The sequence below is a fragment of the Andrographis paniculata genome, unplaced genomic scaffold (assembly GCF_009805555.1).
Source record: "Andrographis paniculata isolate CXL003 unplaced genomic scaffold, ASM980555v1 Contig38END, whole genome shotgun sequence".
In the NCBI taxonomy this organism is placed as follows: domain Eukaryota; kingdom Viridiplantae; phylum Streptophyta; class Magnoliopsida; order Lamiales; family Acanthaceae; genus Andrographis; species Andrographis paniculata.
In genome coordinates, this window is record NW_026137571.1 from 2,051,723 (window position 1) to 2,069,825 (window position 18,103).

Here is an 18,103-nt window from a genome sequence, read left to right on the forward strand (position 1 = left end):
TAGTAGATAATTAAAAATGTATTAGTAAAAATAATTAACTTATAATATAAATTATTATAGATTAAGATTAAGATAACTAATTAGTTTAATTAAAATTTTTAAAAAAATTAAAATTAGAAAATTTAAAATAAAATTAAGATGGTAATCATTTTCCAAAAAAGGAAAGTGACATTAGATATGGGACGGACAGAAACGGCAATATGGACATGGTATGTGGGACGGAGTGAGTATTATTTATTTTTTTGTTCCGATATGGTGTCATAGTTATTATACACATATAAATTTAGAAGAATATAATTAATAAATAATTAAAAATATATTAGTAAAAATAATTACTCTCTATGGTCGGCATCTAAGAATCACATTTACTTTTTGTGTCATTGTACTTAATATTAAAAATATCATTATATTTGTATAATTTTATGTACAAATGTCCCTCTATTAGTATTATAGGATAATAATGAAAGTATTTTTGTAATTTTTTTTTTAATTTGTACTACATTTTAATATAATAATTAATATTTAAAAATAAACACGCAAAAAGTAAATGAAACCCTTAAAACCGGACGTATATAGTATAATATAATAAAAATAATGACAGAATAAGATAAATAATTATTATAATTAAAATTTTAAAAATTAAAAAATCTATATTTTTCAATATGATTAAAGTGCCTAATACTTTTTCAAAAAATATATATATATAACATAAGATATAAGACGGACAGAATGAAGAAAATGACATTATATTTGAAACGAAAAAAATATTAATACGATTTTCTTTAAAATGAATATTATTAAAAATATAATATATTTTATTTATGGTAAAATTGCTTATAACTCCCCTATGGTTTCAAAATTCCGCGTAAAATCTCTATGTACTTTAAAAATTGTATGGTACCCCTAATACTTTAAAAAACGTTGCATGAAATCCCACTACCATAAAACTTTCCTCGTGTGATAAGAAGATGATTTCCTATCTATATATTTTGCATGGCAGGGGGGTTTTATGCAATATTTTTTAAAATATAAGTGAGCGTCATGCAATTTTTTAAAGTAAAATGAGAATTTATACTGAGTTTCGAAACCACTTTGTGGTTTCATACAACATTTTTTAAAGTATAAGGGGGCGCCATGCAATTTTTAAAGTAGAGAAATTCACGCTTAGTTTCGAAACCACAATAGAGTTATGCACAATTTTGCCTTTATTTATTCATTAAAAGATTAATACTTTAAATAAAATATTAGTCCTTATACTAATGATATGATTCTTCGTATCTAATATAAAAATATTCATTTAAAAACACAACAAACACAAACATTATTTTCTAATACGATAATAGATTTGTTTACTTTGGGTGTGTTTGTTTTGGAGGATTGGATTGGATTTACACTATTTATCCAATTTTTTCTCCCCAAAAAATATCAAATCAAACACCTATTTTTTATTTTTTATATTATACTAAAAATCAAATTTACATTCAAAATATCACATCAACACATATTTATATCCCATCATACAACAATTCAAATTCAAAATTTTTACTATTCAAATCCCAACTCAAAATCCAAACTCCCAAACAAACACACCCAAGTGTTTTTTTTTTACTGTAATAGTGAGTTTGTTTGGGGGATTGGATTTTAATCCCACTATTCATCCAATTTTTTTCCCTCAAAAACATCAAATCAAACACCTATTTTTTATTTTTTATATTATATTAAAAATTAATTTTACATTCAAAACATCACATCAATACATATTTATATCTCACATCATACAACTATTCAAATTCAAAATTTTTATTATTCAAATCTGAACTCAAAATCCAAATCCCCAAACAAACACACCCTAAATATATTTATGTTATGTAGGGAAAATTGTATGTTACTAATATATAAAATATATATATATACTCCCTCCATCCCATTAAAAGGTTATCATTTTTTATTTTTGTCGGTCCCAAAACAAGGTTATCATTTCCTAATTTAATAATTGTATTATCTACCTAACATAATAAATACACTTTCAACTTACAATATATTACACAAATGTCATTACTTTTATAATACACAATACTAATAGGGGTAGTTTTTTATCTTTTTTACTACAATCTAATGTAATACTAATATTAAAAAATCTACGTCCAAAAAACAAATATCACCCTTCCAACGGAACGGAGAGAATATTTTATATTGAATATTGATTTTGTATTAAAGTTTGTATAAATAATATATTTTTAATAATATTTATTGAGAATTGTAGCATAGAAAAAGAATACGGATGAACAAACTCATAAGTATTTACTTTTTTTTTTGCCATGATTTTAAATTGCTTTAATTAGTGCTAAAATAAATTTTATAATAAATTTAATATTTAGAATATAGATATTACTACATATACCCTACTTTATTTGCTAATTTAAATAGTAATAAAATATTTGATATTTTTTTAATTATTTTATTTCTAATGATTTTATTAATTATATTAGTAGGGATAAAATAGAAAAATATATAGAATAAATAAAAAGTAGAGTATATTATTACATGCGATTTGTTATCTGTATTAGTATAAAAAATAGTAATATTTTGTGTTATAATAATAAAAAAGTAGAAATAATTTTATAATGAAACGATAAACATAATGATATTATATTAATAGTTTTATTTATTTATTTAGGCCAAATTGTACAAAATTCACTAGTAAAATGTAAATAAATTTGATCTAAATGCGCTAAATAAATTTTAAAATCTTAATATCTAAACACCTAAAATTACAAATATATTTATTTTTAATAACTAATTTTGAGTATATTTACTATTTTTTAGATTCAATACATTAAATAAAGACCATCAGCGGTTAGAAGCAAAATTTATGAAAACACGAAAGAGTTTCATGCAATTTTAGAAGTACAGAAAATTTGGCGCAATTTTATGAAATCAAGTACTGCCTCCGTCCACCGTCAATCTGTCCATTTACTTTTCATATGTTAATATTTGAATATTAATTATTATATCAAAACGTAGTACAAATCAAAAAAAAAATGTCAAAAATACTTTTATTGGTGTCTTATAATATTAATGTAATGATATTTGTACAAAAAATTATACAAATATAAAAATATTTTTAATGTTAAAAACAATGACGTCAAATACAAATACATAAATTGACGGTGTCCAGAGAGGTAGTAAAAATTTTGTGGAATTTAGCCATTTATTTACTGCAAATATTCTCTATAAGAACAGGCAAGTTTGCAGTGAAAATTTCACTGCACAACAAACCACCAAACCTTTTTCAGCACGTGATGGACGTCCTCCGATTCGGCCCTCCACCGACGCAGTCGTTTCCCGGCGGCGCCAGGCTATTCAACGCAGCCGTAAAATTTTCCGACGACGGCGCGGGGCGGCGCCGCCGCGCGTCTATCATTCGCGCGGTGGCAGCTCCTTCGAAGAAGAAGGAGGATCCGCCGTTAATCACACTTCCCTCCACTGCTCTGCCGCACGACCCAAACGGACTGATTCTCGATCTCTCCCAAAAATCCGCCGCCGCAGACGGCGGCGACGGCGACGGCGATATGACTCCGACGGATTATCTGAAGGCGATCCTGCTGTCTAAAGTTTACAATTTGGCGGTTCGGACGCCATTAGAGAAAGCTGAGAAGCTTTCAACAAAAGGGGGGTATAATTTGTACCTCAAGAGAGAAGACAATCAGCCCGTACGCAATTAAATTAAATTAAGAATATTAGGCTTTGTTTATACAACACATTTTTAGTCATTTGATACTATTCATTAAAAAAAATCATATCAAATATATTTTTTCTCTCACAAAACATCAAATCAAATACTAATTTTTTATATTTTTATATTTTTTATTTTTTTTCAAATTTCCGAAAACCTCTATCTAAAGAAACCCTTAGGGTGTGTTTGTCCGTTTTAGGTTTTGAGTTTGGATTTTTGAATAATAAAAAGTTGAATTTGAATAGTTTTTGATGTGATATAAATAGAGGTTGATGTAATATTTTGAATCTAAAATAAATTTATAGTATAATATATAAAAAAATAAAATAAAATAATTATTTGATGTGATATTTTTAAAGAAAAAAAAATTAAATAGTAAAAATATGCGGTAAAAACTACAAAAGAACACAGGCTATTCGATTTTTCGATTCTGACGTAGGTTATCCATATGCAGGTGTTTTCATTCAAGCTTCGAGGGGCTTACAATATGATGGCGAATCTCGAAGAATCTCAGATTGAAAATGGCGTAGTTACTGCGTCAGCAGGGAATCACGCACAAGGCGTGGCTTTGTCTGCATTCAATTTGAAACGGAAAGCCTGGATTTTTATGCCTATCACTACACCACAAATTAAGGTTATACTTCTTCCATTATTAATTTCTTCTTCATCGTACAAACAATTAATATTATGACAATTAATAAATTACCCAATTTTTAAAATATATATATATATATATATTATATAAAGTCCATGTGAGAAAATGAAGATGAAGAGATCAAATTCATTGAGGACTGAATTCGAATTTCGAAAAAAAAAAAAGAGTTGGAAAATTTCTTTGGATGACTATGGACAACAATACCGAAATCCCGACAACGTTGAATCTCGATCTCTTTGACAAATTGTAATAAAACGAGGAAACTAAGATCATCTCCAACCCACTGCATTTTTATTATAGCAGCTGCAAAAATAGAGTAGAGGGTTGGAGATGGCCTAATGGTGTGTTTTTTTATATGAAATTTTTTGGATACTGAATTATCAGGAGAAAAAATAAAGATAATAATATTAGTATTAGTAAAAATAAAAGTAAAAACACTAAATTAACTTTATTAGTATTGTATAATATAAAGATAATAATATTTGTGTAATATATTTTTTTAAAAAAAAAATTGATACTTTGTTTTAGGACGGGCTAAAATAGAAAAATGAATAGATTTGTTAAAATCGGAGTGAATATATATATATATAAATTAAATCAATTTGGGCCGCACTTTGTGTGTTGGTCTTGGCTCGAAGTCTACCGGAGGCCGAAGTACACAACATAAATAACCGTCCTTGCTAACTTCAAGGACATCGGATTTAAAATAATAAAATTTTAAATTTGGAGACGAAATTGTATTGGAGTTTCCCTCCAGCCCTATATATATATATATATATATATTTAAAAAAATTAGGTAAAATTGCTTATAACTCCCATGTGGTTTCGAAATTCAGCGTAAAATCTTTCTATACTTTAAAAATTGTACGGTACCCCTTATACTTTAAAAAACGTTGCATGAAATCCTACCACCATAAAACTTTCCTCGTGTGATAAGAAGATGATTTCCTATCTATATGTTTTGCATGACATGGGGTTTTATGCAATATTTTTTAAAGTATAAGTGAGCGTCATGCAATTTTTTAAAATAAAATGGGGATTTATGCTGAGTTTCGAAAAATCACAAAGTGGTTTCATACAATATTTTTTAAAGTATAAGGGGGCGTCATGCAATTTTTAAAGTAGAAGGAGAATTTACGCTGAGTTTCGAAATCACAAGGACTTATGAACAATTTTGCCAAAAAATTAATATAAAAATAAAATTAATTATATGATTATGTTAAATTGCTCCTCGATTTTAAGTTCATGTTTTTTTTTACCCTATTGCTATATGGTATCAAATAGAACTAAAAAAAATTGTAAAATTGGTTCTGCTAGTGTTTGAATTGGATATATTTTTTAATATTTTGAGTAAAAATTCATTTTTAAGATTATATTAAAAAATAAAAATAAATAAATATTTGATTAGGAAAAATTACGAATGCTTGAAAACCCAACCAATCAAATCCTCCTCCAAATTACAAACATAATTCTTATCAATAGTTCGAACAATTTAAAAAAAAAAAAAATTAAATATTTTGATGTGATATTTTATAAATATTTAATATAATATTTTATTAAGTCGATGTTTTTTTTTTTTTTCTTACAATTTCTTGGGATATTTAGATTGACGCTGTTATTAGTTTCGGAGGAGAGTATGTGCAAGTAAAACGTACTGGGAATTCGTTTGACGAAGCACAAGATGCAGCCTTAAAATTCGCCGACGAAGAACACAAAACTTACATTCCGCCTTACGATGACCCCGCCGTTATCGCCGGCCAGGGGACCGTCGGGATGGAAATTATGCAGCAAATGAAGGACCCGATCGATGCAATTTTCGTCCCGATTGGCGGCGGCGGCCTTGTCTCAGGCATTGCCACGTACGTAAAGTCGCTCGCGCCGGAAATAAAGGTCATAGGAGTCGAGCCTTTCGACTCCAACGCCATGGCCGTGTCTCTCGAGTATGACGAGCGAGTGAAGCTCGACACCGTCGGGACTTTCGCCGACGGTGTCGCCGTCAAACAGGTCGGGAAAGAGAATTTCCGGCTGTGCCGGGAATTGCTAGACGGCGTCGTTCTTGTCACCCGCGACGCGATTGCCGGAGCCATAAAGGTTGTTTATGCGGTTACTTATGTTTTCAACTTTGTTTTCGTATTATTTATTGAGATATATTTTTTATTTTAAAAAATATTGCAATTTAAAATGTGTTTTTTATTTAATATATTATTAAAAAAACTAAGTTTAATTTATATATTTTTGAAAAGAGTAAAATTTATTTTTAAAAAAAATATACTCACGTGGAAAGTATATATTTGTTTTTTTAGTTGGTTAGAAAATAATGTAAAAAAATTAATATTTTTATAAAAGTTAGGAGTATTTTTTATATTTATATATGATTATTTTTACACTGATTGAAAATTAATACTTTAAGTGACATGACGAAAATAGTAAAAAAAATATATTGAATTTGGAATGATATAGTCTTATATTAAATATTAAATATGTATTTTTATTTAAAATAAATAAAATTGTTAACTCACTTGTTCGGAAAGAAAGTTTTGTATTTTTTTTCCTTTATAATTAGAAATTATATGAATTTTTAGTATTTCCTAAAATATTCATTAAATCTATTTTTAATAGTTTTGTGACATTTTAAAAAATAGGATAGAACACCACCTAATTTCCAATGGATTCAGACCCGTTTGGATTAACTTTTGAAAAATGCTTTTATCTTCTACTTCTAAAAAAATATTTATTCATATTTATATTGGCTTCTCTTCAAAAATAAAAACAGTTTTTAGATTCCAAAAACTTTTTGAGAAGCACCTCAAAGCCCTTTAGGAAAAAGCAAAAGCCATAATAATAATAATAATAATAATAATAATAATTAATTAATTAATTAAAATAAATAAATAAGATACAGTAAAATAAAAATAATTCATTTATATAAAACTTAAATATAATTATATTTTAATTATTAATTTATATTTTTTATTTTAATTAAATTTAAAATATCAAAATTTAAAAATATAAAATTTAATTATATAGTACATTTTTAATATTTTTAAATACAGTTTTTAAAGTTAAAATAATTTGTAGAATACTATTATTTAAATTTATTTAAATTTTTAATTTTTATTTTTATAAAAAATAAAAAAATACAAATATAATAAATACATAAAATTTAATAAATATATTGTCAGTTAGTTTAAATAATTTAAAATTTTTAAATATAATTTATAAAATTCTAAATAAATTAGAAAGTTTTAATAAAATATATTATTTACATTACTATTTGATCATTTTAACGGTTTGAAATACTTTCAACTTTATTATATCTAAATAATTTTTTATAAAAAGCTACATTTATAATTATTCATCCAAACATAAAATTGAACTGATTATGTTTTTAGTTTCTGCTTCTTCATTTGACTCTTATTTATTTTTTAAGTCAATTCAAATGAAAAATCAGTAAAATTATATTCTAAAATATAATACGAACAAGTCATGCAATTTTTAAATTATGAAAGCTATGTTGCTAATTGTATTATGTACATTTATGTTCTTTTATTTTTATAGATCTTTTATTTTTTTTATCTTTTTAATAAGAAATTATACTATTATTATTATTTTTATTTTATTTTTACCATAATAGACAAAAAGGCACTTTATCAATTATTATATCACAACATTAATTTAAATATCCTTTGCTATTAATTCAACTATTTACTGTACTATTTTTCATTCAAAATATTGCATTCAAACGTTTCTTTCAATTACATCAAACCTTTATTTTTTTCATTCAAAACTTCTATAATTCCTAAAACAACATAAAATTATAAAATACTTTCAAAATATATCTAACCACACAATTTGTTCGTCTCGCTTCGCCTTGTAATAATAGGACATGTTCGAAGAGACGAGGACCATTTTGGAGCCATCGGGAGCTCTGTCCATCGCCGGGGCGGATGCGTATTGCCGAGCGCATAAACTCAAGGGCGTAAACGTTGTCGCTATTTGCAGCGGCGCAAACATGAATTTCGACACCCTCCGGCTCGTGGCCGAGATGGCGAACATCGGGACAGGACAGGAACATAAACTCATGACTTCTCTCCCGGAGGAACGAGGAAGCCTCAACAAATTTGTAGACATTGTAAGATTCTTTCTTCCTAAATAAAGATTCAAACTCATTTTCTATCACTACAAGAAAAAATTATTTTTGTAACAAAATTTTTTTGTCTCTAAATCTATTTTTTCCATTACTAATGACATTAGAGACGGAATTAGGAATGAAATTACGTTAGCTACGTGAACTTTAGGGACGGAATTCCATTACAAATATATTATTTTTTTGTAATGTATCTTCTCCAGATTCACCTCACTAATCCATTTGGTCGTTTTTTGTTTTTTACAGTTGGGTGATGTGAAGATCAGTGAAATTAACTACAGATACAATGCAGGCTTAGACGCATTAGTAATCTACAGGTATTAAATATATATATTTAAAAATTATAAACCTTCCGTTCGGTAGAAAGGTTACCGTTTAATTTTTGCAAGTAAATTTTTTAATATTAGTATTATATTAGTTTATAATAAGAAAGACAAAAATGCCCCTATTAGATTGTGTGATATAAAAATAATGACATTTGTATAATATATTAGAAGTTGTAAGGATATTAAATTATTAAATAAAGAAATAATATCTTTGTTTTTGGATGGACGGAGAAAGTAATATTTTAAGCAAAATTACTTATAATTCCCTTGTAATTTAAAAATTTTGCATCATACTCCATGTCCAGCCAGAAAGTATATATATTTTTATTTTTATTTTAAAATGTCCAATTACAAATTAATAATTTCATTAAATACCTAATTTTTTTTTTCATAAATACCTTCACTTTACATCGTATCATTATTTTTATACCAAGAAACAAAAGACAAAAATATCTGTTATATTACTTTATTTTATTGCGTGAATATTGCCATTGTTCATGCCATTTTTCACTGTCTGTTTATTTCAGTTTGGATGATATGTCAGAAGAAAAGCTTTCTGAGGTTGTTGACAAATTGTCGAAATCTAATTTGCCAACAGTTTTGCTCGACAATAATCAATTTGCCAAAGACCATTTGGGCCATATGGTAAGAATCACAGTGTGTTTATTTCTTGATTACATTTTTCTTACGTTGGGTTGGATGGGTCGGATGGATACCGTGCTGATTTGAAAAATGTTTCGAAGAATCAAAAAAAAATAAATAAATAAATAAATAAATAAATAATTATTGTTTTGTTGGATGAATTTGAATTTTAAAATAGATTTTAAATGAATCAACTCGAATTTAAAATACTTCGTAATTAAAATTTATCATTTGATTGTAGTAAGTATTTTGAAGTGTATAATATAAAAAATATAAAAAATATTTTTAAAAAATAGATTTGAAATTCACAATCAATTTTAAAAAATTTAAATTCACCGGTTAGCACATAAAAAAATATATTTTCGTCTCAATTCAATTTATTATTTTAACTATTTTTTGTCTTTCAACTAAAAATATTTATTTTTTTATTATAATAAAAATAATTTATATATAAATACAAAGATTGAACTTTTACAAAATATATATATATGGTTTTTGCCTTTATACTTGTAAAAGGCAAAAATGTTAATATCATTTTACATAGCAATAAAATATTACTATTATTTCTTAATCTACTAAAAGAACAAATGAGTACTTTGAATCTGAATGGAAGGAGCATATGTTTTTTGTTCATATTTAAATGGTGTGTTATGCGAAAATATAACTTTTCACCAAATATTTTTAGATGAAATAATTTTTTATGTGTAATATAGAGAATTGTATAAAAAAATATAAATATATTATTTTAAGTTGAATATTTAAGTATTTGAAGTTTTGTTTTACATTTTTATTTTTTGTAATAAGTATTTGAAGTTTGTTTGATTTTTTAACTTTTGTATAAAATATTTTATATTTTTACTATTATTTTTTTTAAAGAATCACAATTCAAAAATGATGTTGAAAAAAAAAAAGAAGATAATATGTATTGTTAATTCACTTATATTAATATAAATTGTGTATTTTCTACTATCATATTATGTACTTTCTATGATAATATGATATGTTGTCAGCACTATACTGAATTACAAAATTAATCAGAGTAACGGTAGCACATTGTTATTCATGGGTCTCTTCTTGCATCGCCTCGGCAGGTCGGCGGGCGGGCGGCGGTTAAAGACGAACAAATTTTCCAGTTCGTTATACCCGACCGGAGCGGCACTCTATCTAAATTGCTCGGCGCATTCCCGGCGCAATCGAACATAAGCTGGTTGCAATACCGGTCGAAGGTATCTATCCATATCTGAAACTAGGGTGAGCAAAAAAATCGAACCGAACACCCGAACCGAACCGAATTTTTGGTTAACCGAGCAAATTTGGTTCGAATACAAATACTGCATATTTGATATTTGTTTGGCTCGGTTTGGTTTCGATTTTTGATATTTTTTTTGGTTCGGTTACCGAACAGAATATATTTATATTATTATATTTTAAAATTTATATTAATAATTATATTTGGTTCGATTTCTGTTTGATTTCGGTTTGGATATTTAAAATATTTGCAAATATTTTTATTTAGTTAGAATTTTAATTGTTTTTTTATATATATTTTTTATTTCGGTTCGAATATTTAAAATATTTTTTTTTAATTAGAATTTTAATTAATTTTTAATATATATATTTTTTAATTTCGGTTTGGTTCAAAGTATTTGCAAATATTTTCGGTTAATCGAATTTTCGGTTCGAATACAGTTCACGATTTCAGATATTTGTTCGGTTCGATTCGATTTTGATATTAAATACCTACGTATTTGCAAATATCCGAACCGTACCCTCCTATCCGAAACCTCGTACATGTCTGTATCGATTTTTTATGTCCTAAAACACACACTGCCTGTCTTGTCCAGGGAGACTTCCAAGGGTCCGTAAGCGTCGGCGTCGAAGCCAACGAGGCCGAGAAGGGGAAGCTTTACGAGAATGTAAAGAACATCGGGTTCCCGGTTAAAATCGAGACAGACAATGTTGCTGTCAAGTTTATGAATGCAACTGGCCACGCTGCATCCAAGGTTGTAAAGGAATCCGGAAATTCTGCCTCCGATGTTATAAAGGAGTCAGGAAAAACTGCTACCAAAATTGTAAAGGGCGCGGCTGCTTTGCTTCCGAAATCTTGATGTCGATGAAGACGGGAAACTTCTGGTAGACAAGGCTAGGCCTTGTCCGAGACAATAATCGAATGTCACCCGTTGTTACAATGCGGTGACCACCGAGTAATAATGACGCACTGTCGAAATCTTTTATATGTTCTTTGAAAATAGCGCAAAACATTGTTTCGCGCATTTACCATGTTGTAATGCTTATGTGTTACTATGATGGTGTAGTGTAATGAATAATTCATCAATAGTAGCGATGAAATTTACATATGTTCGTAATTGTTAAGGTCAATCCTAAAGAAAATTAGAGTAATTTAGAGCATAACTGATAATACGTCCACCTAAATATACAGTGACGGAACTAAAAATTTAATTTGTTGGGCTATTTATCTTAGTTTTTAATAATATATATAAATTTTCAAAATATATATAACATAATTAAAATTATAAAAATTGAAACCGTCAAAATTCCAATTTGATATTTTGAGAATAAAAATATATTTAGACGATGAAAGTAATTTTTTTCGTAATAATAATAATTAAATTCTAAAATAATGCGAATACTACAAAAAAAATAAAATATTTGTATGGCATATTGAGCCTTTACGTCCTCAAAAGCAACGAACAATAGCTTATTGGAGATACAAATTCAAGTTTTACATTAAAATATTAAAAAAAAAAATCACATTTTATAAATTTCACATGAACTCTACTAGTATAAAGCATTTTTAGAATAAATTCAAAAACAAATCCGTGAACTCAATCCAAAGCTGATTTGCACTCCATAATATCGTATAAGAAAAATTTATACCTCATAAGTCTCACGTAAATTCACTTAAGCTTAAAATTCATTAAGTAACTTTTTCAAATTTTTTATGTCAAAAAATATAGTAAGAGTTTTTATATAATCAGTATAAATGAAAAAAAAAAAAAAAAAAGAAAAAAACTATGTGATAGTAACATATAAATAAAAAATGTTAATTAGTTAAAAAAATTTTGTCAAACCACAATAAAACACAGTGCTCCAACTGTGGAGGTAAGCTTGGCGCCTCACTTTAATGGCGGCTCTTATCCACCACTGCCACAACTCCGCCACCGCCACCGCCTCCGCTCATTCCCGCCGCCCTTTGAAGTCGTTCGCTACATCGCATTCAATTTCATCTCTCTCTCACTCTAAACCCTCTCCTCCTCTCTCCTCCCCCAAAACCCTCCATCTTCCAAACCCCTCAACTCCACTCTCCAAGGCTCCATCTCCCCACAATGAAGCCTCCCCTCCTCGCACAAACCGCGATTTCTCAGAATTTCTTCAGCTATCCACCGACTGCTCCGATGTTCGCCTCAACAAAGCTATACACGCTTCGATTCTCAAAATCCAGCCGGACATCCGCTTATTCAATTCCCTAATCACGTCCTACATCCGCCTCGATAACCTGAATTACGCCGAGAGAGTTTTCAGCTCCATTTTATCCCCTGACGTCGTCTCTTACACTGCGATGATTTCCGGTCTCGCAAAATCGGGCCGCGAGGATGAAGCTGTGGAGCTCTTCTTCCAGATGAGAAATTTGGGAATCGAACCTAACGGGTACACTTTCGTCGCCTTGCTCACTGCTTGCGTTCGTTTACTTGATTTCGAATTCGGTTCCCAAATTCACGCCTTCACTGTTAAAACTGGATTTGTTGATTGCACTTTTGTGGCCAATTCTCTCATGGCATTCTACGGTAACTGTAACTCCTTAGATTGTGTCGTTAACCTGTTCGACGAAATGCCTGAAAGAGACATTGCTTCATGGAATACTGTGATTTCATTTATGAATAAGGAAGGATTGTATCGAAGAGTATTAGAGCTGTTTCATGATTTGCTCGTAGAGGAGGAGGATTCAATGTTCGATTATTTTACGTTGTCGAGCCTCTTGGTCGCGTGCACGAAGTGTTACGCCGAGAAAGAAGGATCGGCGATTCACGCCTACGCGCATAAATCCGGTTACGGCAGCCATTTGAGCGTCGCGAATGCGCTGATTGAGTTTTACGCGAAATGTGGCAATGTGGAAGATGTCGAGGCTTTGTTCGGTAGAATGCCGATGCGCGATGTTTTTTCTTGGACCGAAATGATCAGCGCCTATATGGGATTCGGGCACGTCGATTCGGCTGTCGAGGTTTTCAATCGGATGCCTGAAAAGAATTGCGTTTCCTACGACGCGCTGTTGTCTGGATTTTGCCGTAATCGTGAAGGTTTGACAGTGTTGAGATTGTTTAACCGATTGGTTCGGGCAGGCGTGGAGCTAACCGATGTTACATTGACGACCGTTTTACATGCTTGCGGGATTACGAGACGGAAGTGTGCTAGCGAACAGATCCACGCGTTTGTTCTAAAGATCGATTTCGGAAGGAACGAGTGTATTGAATCGGCGTTGCTCGACATGTGCACGAGATGTAATCGAATGGGTGATGCCGAGAGGATTTTCGATCGACTTCCAATCAGTCCCGTTACGGTGACGACGATGATTTGTGGCTACGCGCGGAATGCGGAGTTAGATAAAGCGGTTTCGTTAATTTGCGATTTGCAGTATACCGAAATTGACGAGGTTGCGTTGGCTTCGATACTCGGAGTATGCGGCGATTTGGGGTTCCAGAAACTCGGCGAACAGCTTCATTCGTTCGCTATAAAACGCGGATTGTTCGCCGCCGTTGGCGTCGGAAACGGCGTAATCAGCATGTATTCGAAGTGCGGCGGCGTCGAAGAAGCTACGAAGACGTTTGAAAGTATGGCCGCGCACGACGTCGTTTCGTGGAACAGTTTATTGGCAGGACATATCGTTAATCGACGAGGCGACGACGCGCTTACCGTATGGGACAAGATGCGGAAACGACGAGTCGAACCGAATACGATTACCTGCGGTTTAATTCTTTCGGCGTATCGACACACGAGCGCGGAGTCGGTTAATTCTTGCCGCGATTTCTTCCTCTCGATGAAACCCGTTTATCGCATCGACCCGAGTTCGGATCATTTCGCCGGCTTCGTTAGCGTTTTGGGTTTCTGGGGCTTTCTTGAAGAAGCCGAGGAAGTGATCGAGAAAATGCCGGTCGAACCGACGGCTGCTGTTTGGAGGGCTTTACTCAACAGCTGTCGAATACACAAGAAAGCCGAAATCGGGAGACGGGCGGCGAAGGAGATTCTAAGCGTCGAGCCGCGAGATCCGTCAACGTATATCCTTCAATCGAATCTCTACTCGGCTTCCGGGAGGTGGCATTGTTCGGACAATGTAAGAGCGGAGATGAAATCGCGGGGCTTCCGGAAATTCCCCGTCCGGAGCTGGATCATAGATCGGGACAAGGTTCAGACATTCTACGCTCGGGACAAGTCTCACCCGCGATCGAGGGACATTTACGGCGCGCTCGATGTACTATTTTTGGAATGTCTGAAGGCCGGGTACAGACCCGATACGAGCTTCGTGTTGCATGAGGTCGAGGAACATCAGAAGCCGAATTTCTTGAGGTACCACAGCGCGAAACTAGCCGTTACGTACGGACTGCTGACGGCGGTGACCGCGACGACGACAACGACGACGACGGCGGCGATTCGGGTGATGAAGAATGTTCATCTGTGTGGGGATTGTCATACGTTCTTCAAATATGTTTCAATTGTTACGAGAAGGGTGATCGAGGTAAGAGATGCTTCGGGCTTTCATTGCTTTGCTCGTGGCGAGTGTTCTTGCATGGATCAATGGTGAAATTGGTTTTCGATTGAGAGCTCGTTCGATAAATTAAACGAACGGTTAAAAGAAGGTAAAATTCATTCGATCATGGCTTTTGTTGTTTCTTTTTTTCTGGGCTAAATTATATAATATCCTCATGTGTTTTACTAAAAATGTAAAATATATTTTGTATTTTATTTATTGTGTAAAATCTCTTTATATTAATGTAAAGTTTACACTAAATACTCTCTTGTCCGAACTGATATTTAGTTCTAAATAAAGATTTAAATTACGCAAATTTTATACAAATAAAAAAAAAAAATTAAATAATTTTTTTTGAATAAAATAAATAAATAAATAATTGATCAATCATTTATATTTGTAGTTTTTATAAAAATCATATAACAATTTGATTTCAAAAACTATATAAAGGATTAATATATTATTTATATATTTATTTATTTTATTCAAAAAATTTATTTAAGATATTTTGTTTTTTCTATTTGTATTAAACTTGCATTTTTATTTAAAATCAAATATCAGTTTTGGACAAAGAAGGTGTTTTGTGCAAAGTTTACGTTAACCCAAAAGAGTTTCACACAATAAATAAAACACAGCATATTTTATGTATTTTTACTAACAACACAAGAAAGTATTATATAATTTATCTTTTTTTCTTTTGTGTTATATATTGGGTGTGTTCTGTTGGTATTTTTGGGTTACATAATTTTTATTCGGTTCAAGTTAAATATATTTATTTGACTTTTGCATGCGAATTTAGGTATATTAATATTTTTATACATATGTACTATAATGGAGTAATGTAAAGTTTATTTTACTTAACATTAGTGAGACTAAAAGAATACCGTAACTAATATTTTTTTCGTCCCATCATAATTGACATCATTTTTATTTTTGTCTGTTCTATAATAATAGACACATTTTTATTTTGGATAAAATTTTTACTAAATCAAAATATATTTAACAAATATAAATTGATTTAATTAACTACATGACATATAACATCATAAATACTTAGGACTCATTCAAAATCCTTTTATTTATATTTCTCTTTAAAAAATAAATATTTTTATCTATATTTAAAACTCCACATCTTTTATAAAATTAATTTATGTAAATTATAAATAAATAAAATTATTATTTTTTATTTACTTGTATTATAGAAAATTTTATTCTCTATAAATTGATATTCATATTGCATATATATTTTATTTCCATCAAATTTCTTGATATTCAAATTATTATACTCCCTTTGTCCCCAAAAGTATAGTCTTGTGTTGAATACGAGATTTAATAAATATTGTATTTGGTAAAAAATAAAGATAAATGACTTTTTTGCCCTTGTGAGTATAAAAAGTAGTGGCAATTCTGTAATAATAAAAAAGTAAGAATAGTTTTATCTGATATAGTTATTTATGAAAACGAGACTATTATTTTAAGACGGATAAAAATGGTAAACAAGACTATTATATTGGAACGAGGAAAGGGAGTATATTACTGTCCACTTAAATTTTTGTACCGAAATTTTATGCTATATTTAAAACGAGGGAGATCCGTGGCCCCAATAGAAGATTATCTTCATCGAATTCGATGAACAAATTTTTGTATTCTTATTTTATTTTTTTTCTTTCTTAATTTCTACAATAATATTTTATTTGGACTGTAGAATATCATTATTATTATTATTATTATTATTATTATTATTATTATTATTATTATTATTATGTTGATGTCCGACGCAGACCTGCTTGTGGGAAGATTCGTATGCAAACAAAAATATAGAAATCAAAATATAAAATATTTTTTTCAACAGATATTCAAATAAATATCAAAAAATATTTTTAATTAAACAAAATTTGAAAAACAAAAAATTAAACAAACAAAACTTTAAGAAAACTCTTAATAATCCATTCTAACTAATATCAATTAAAAGCAATCATCGTTTTACTTCTTCTTCAATCATCTGGATCGAGGCCCTCGTACGTCCATATATTTTTACTCTTAATATCTTGTTCCTCGTAGGGCGTCAAATCATTATCTATCTGAAAAACTTTTCTCACTCATGGCACACTTTTGTTCTTCATTAAGTCGGCTGATCTCTGACAAGCCTCGTCTAGAACCACTTGAACTCCCAAATAATTTGCGGCAGAGGCAAGGGCAAGGAAATCATAGATATTAAATTTAACAAAGAAATCATCGCATTGTTTTTTCTTTTCTTCATCGTTGAATTGTTGAAACGATTCTTCTAAGTATATCTTCAGAAAACCAATTACCCTTTCGAGGGTTATTCCGTCGACTTCAGGGAGTGGGATTACGTCGATTTTGCCTTCTTCTTTAGGGAGTGAAATTATGTCATCTTTTTCTAAATCGAGTAAATTTGCAAGGAGCGATGATTGCATAACGATGGATTTGGAGACGTTGAATTCTTTCCCATCAGAGCTTCTTAGAATTCTGAATGTCTCTTTATCTATGGCAGTCGTAAGAGATGTTTCTATATCCATGATAGTTGAAGAAGAAATCGACATTAAAGAACCTTATGTGTTAATAATATTTTTAATAAACTTCCCTTTTTCCTTTGTGTATATATAGAAAATTAAGGATATGATTTATTAGTTATGGATAGAAAGATAATTAAGATTATACAGTTTCAAATCATATCTATCGAATCATATTTATTCCTTAGAATCAAATTTGATCTTTTTAATAAAATAATATATACAAAACTTAAAAGATTGGAAAAAAATTCATATGATATAAATAGATGTTTTGAATTTAAAATTATTTTTAATTTAATATG

General features: G+C 29.9%; 3 protein-coding genes across 3 annotated transcripts; 2 read left to right on the forward strand and 1 right to left on the reverse strand.

The window, feature by feature from the left end:
* The first annotated feature begins 3,267 nt into the window (after nucleotides 1-3,267).
* Nucleotides 3,268-11,885, forward strand: LOC127250996 (uncharacterized). The gene is made up of 8 exons (XM_051274511.1): nucleotides 3,268-3,713; nucleotides 4,191-4,370; nucleotides 5,997-6,482; nucleotides 8,275-8,523; nucleotides 8,785-8,855; nucleotides 9,392-9,509; nucleotides 10,598-10,732; nucleotides 11,351-11,885. Exons 1-8 carry the CDS (start codon nucleotides 3,303-3,305, stop codon nucleotides 11,612-11,614), a joined length of 1,914 nt encoding a protein of 637 aa, XP_051130468.1. The 5' UTR covers nucleotides 3,268-3,302; the 3' UTR covers nucleotides 11,615-11,885.
* A 729-nt stretch (nucleotides 11,886-12,614) lies between these two features.
* LOC127251139 (pentatricopeptide repeat-containing protein At5g03800) lies at nucleotides 12,615-15,539 on the forward strand. Its single transcript, XM_051274738.1, has one exon. It carries the CDS (start codon nucleotides 12,652-12,654, stop codon nucleotides 15,319-15,321), a length of 2,670 nt encoding a protein of 889 aa, XP_051130695.1. The 5' UTR covers nucleotides 12,615-12,651; the 3' UTR covers nucleotides 15,322-15,539.
* A 1,827-nt stretch (nucleotides 15,540-17,366) lies between these two features.
* LOC127250839 (SKP1-like protein 10) lies at nucleotides 17,367-17,831 on the reverse strand. The gene has a single exon (XM_051274266.1). The coding sequence runs from the start codon at nucleotides 17,829-17,831 to the stop codon at nucleotides 17,367-17,369; it is 465 nt and encodes a 154-aa protein (XP_051130223.1).
* Between the last annotated feature and the right edge of the window lie 272 nt (nucleotides 17,832-18,103).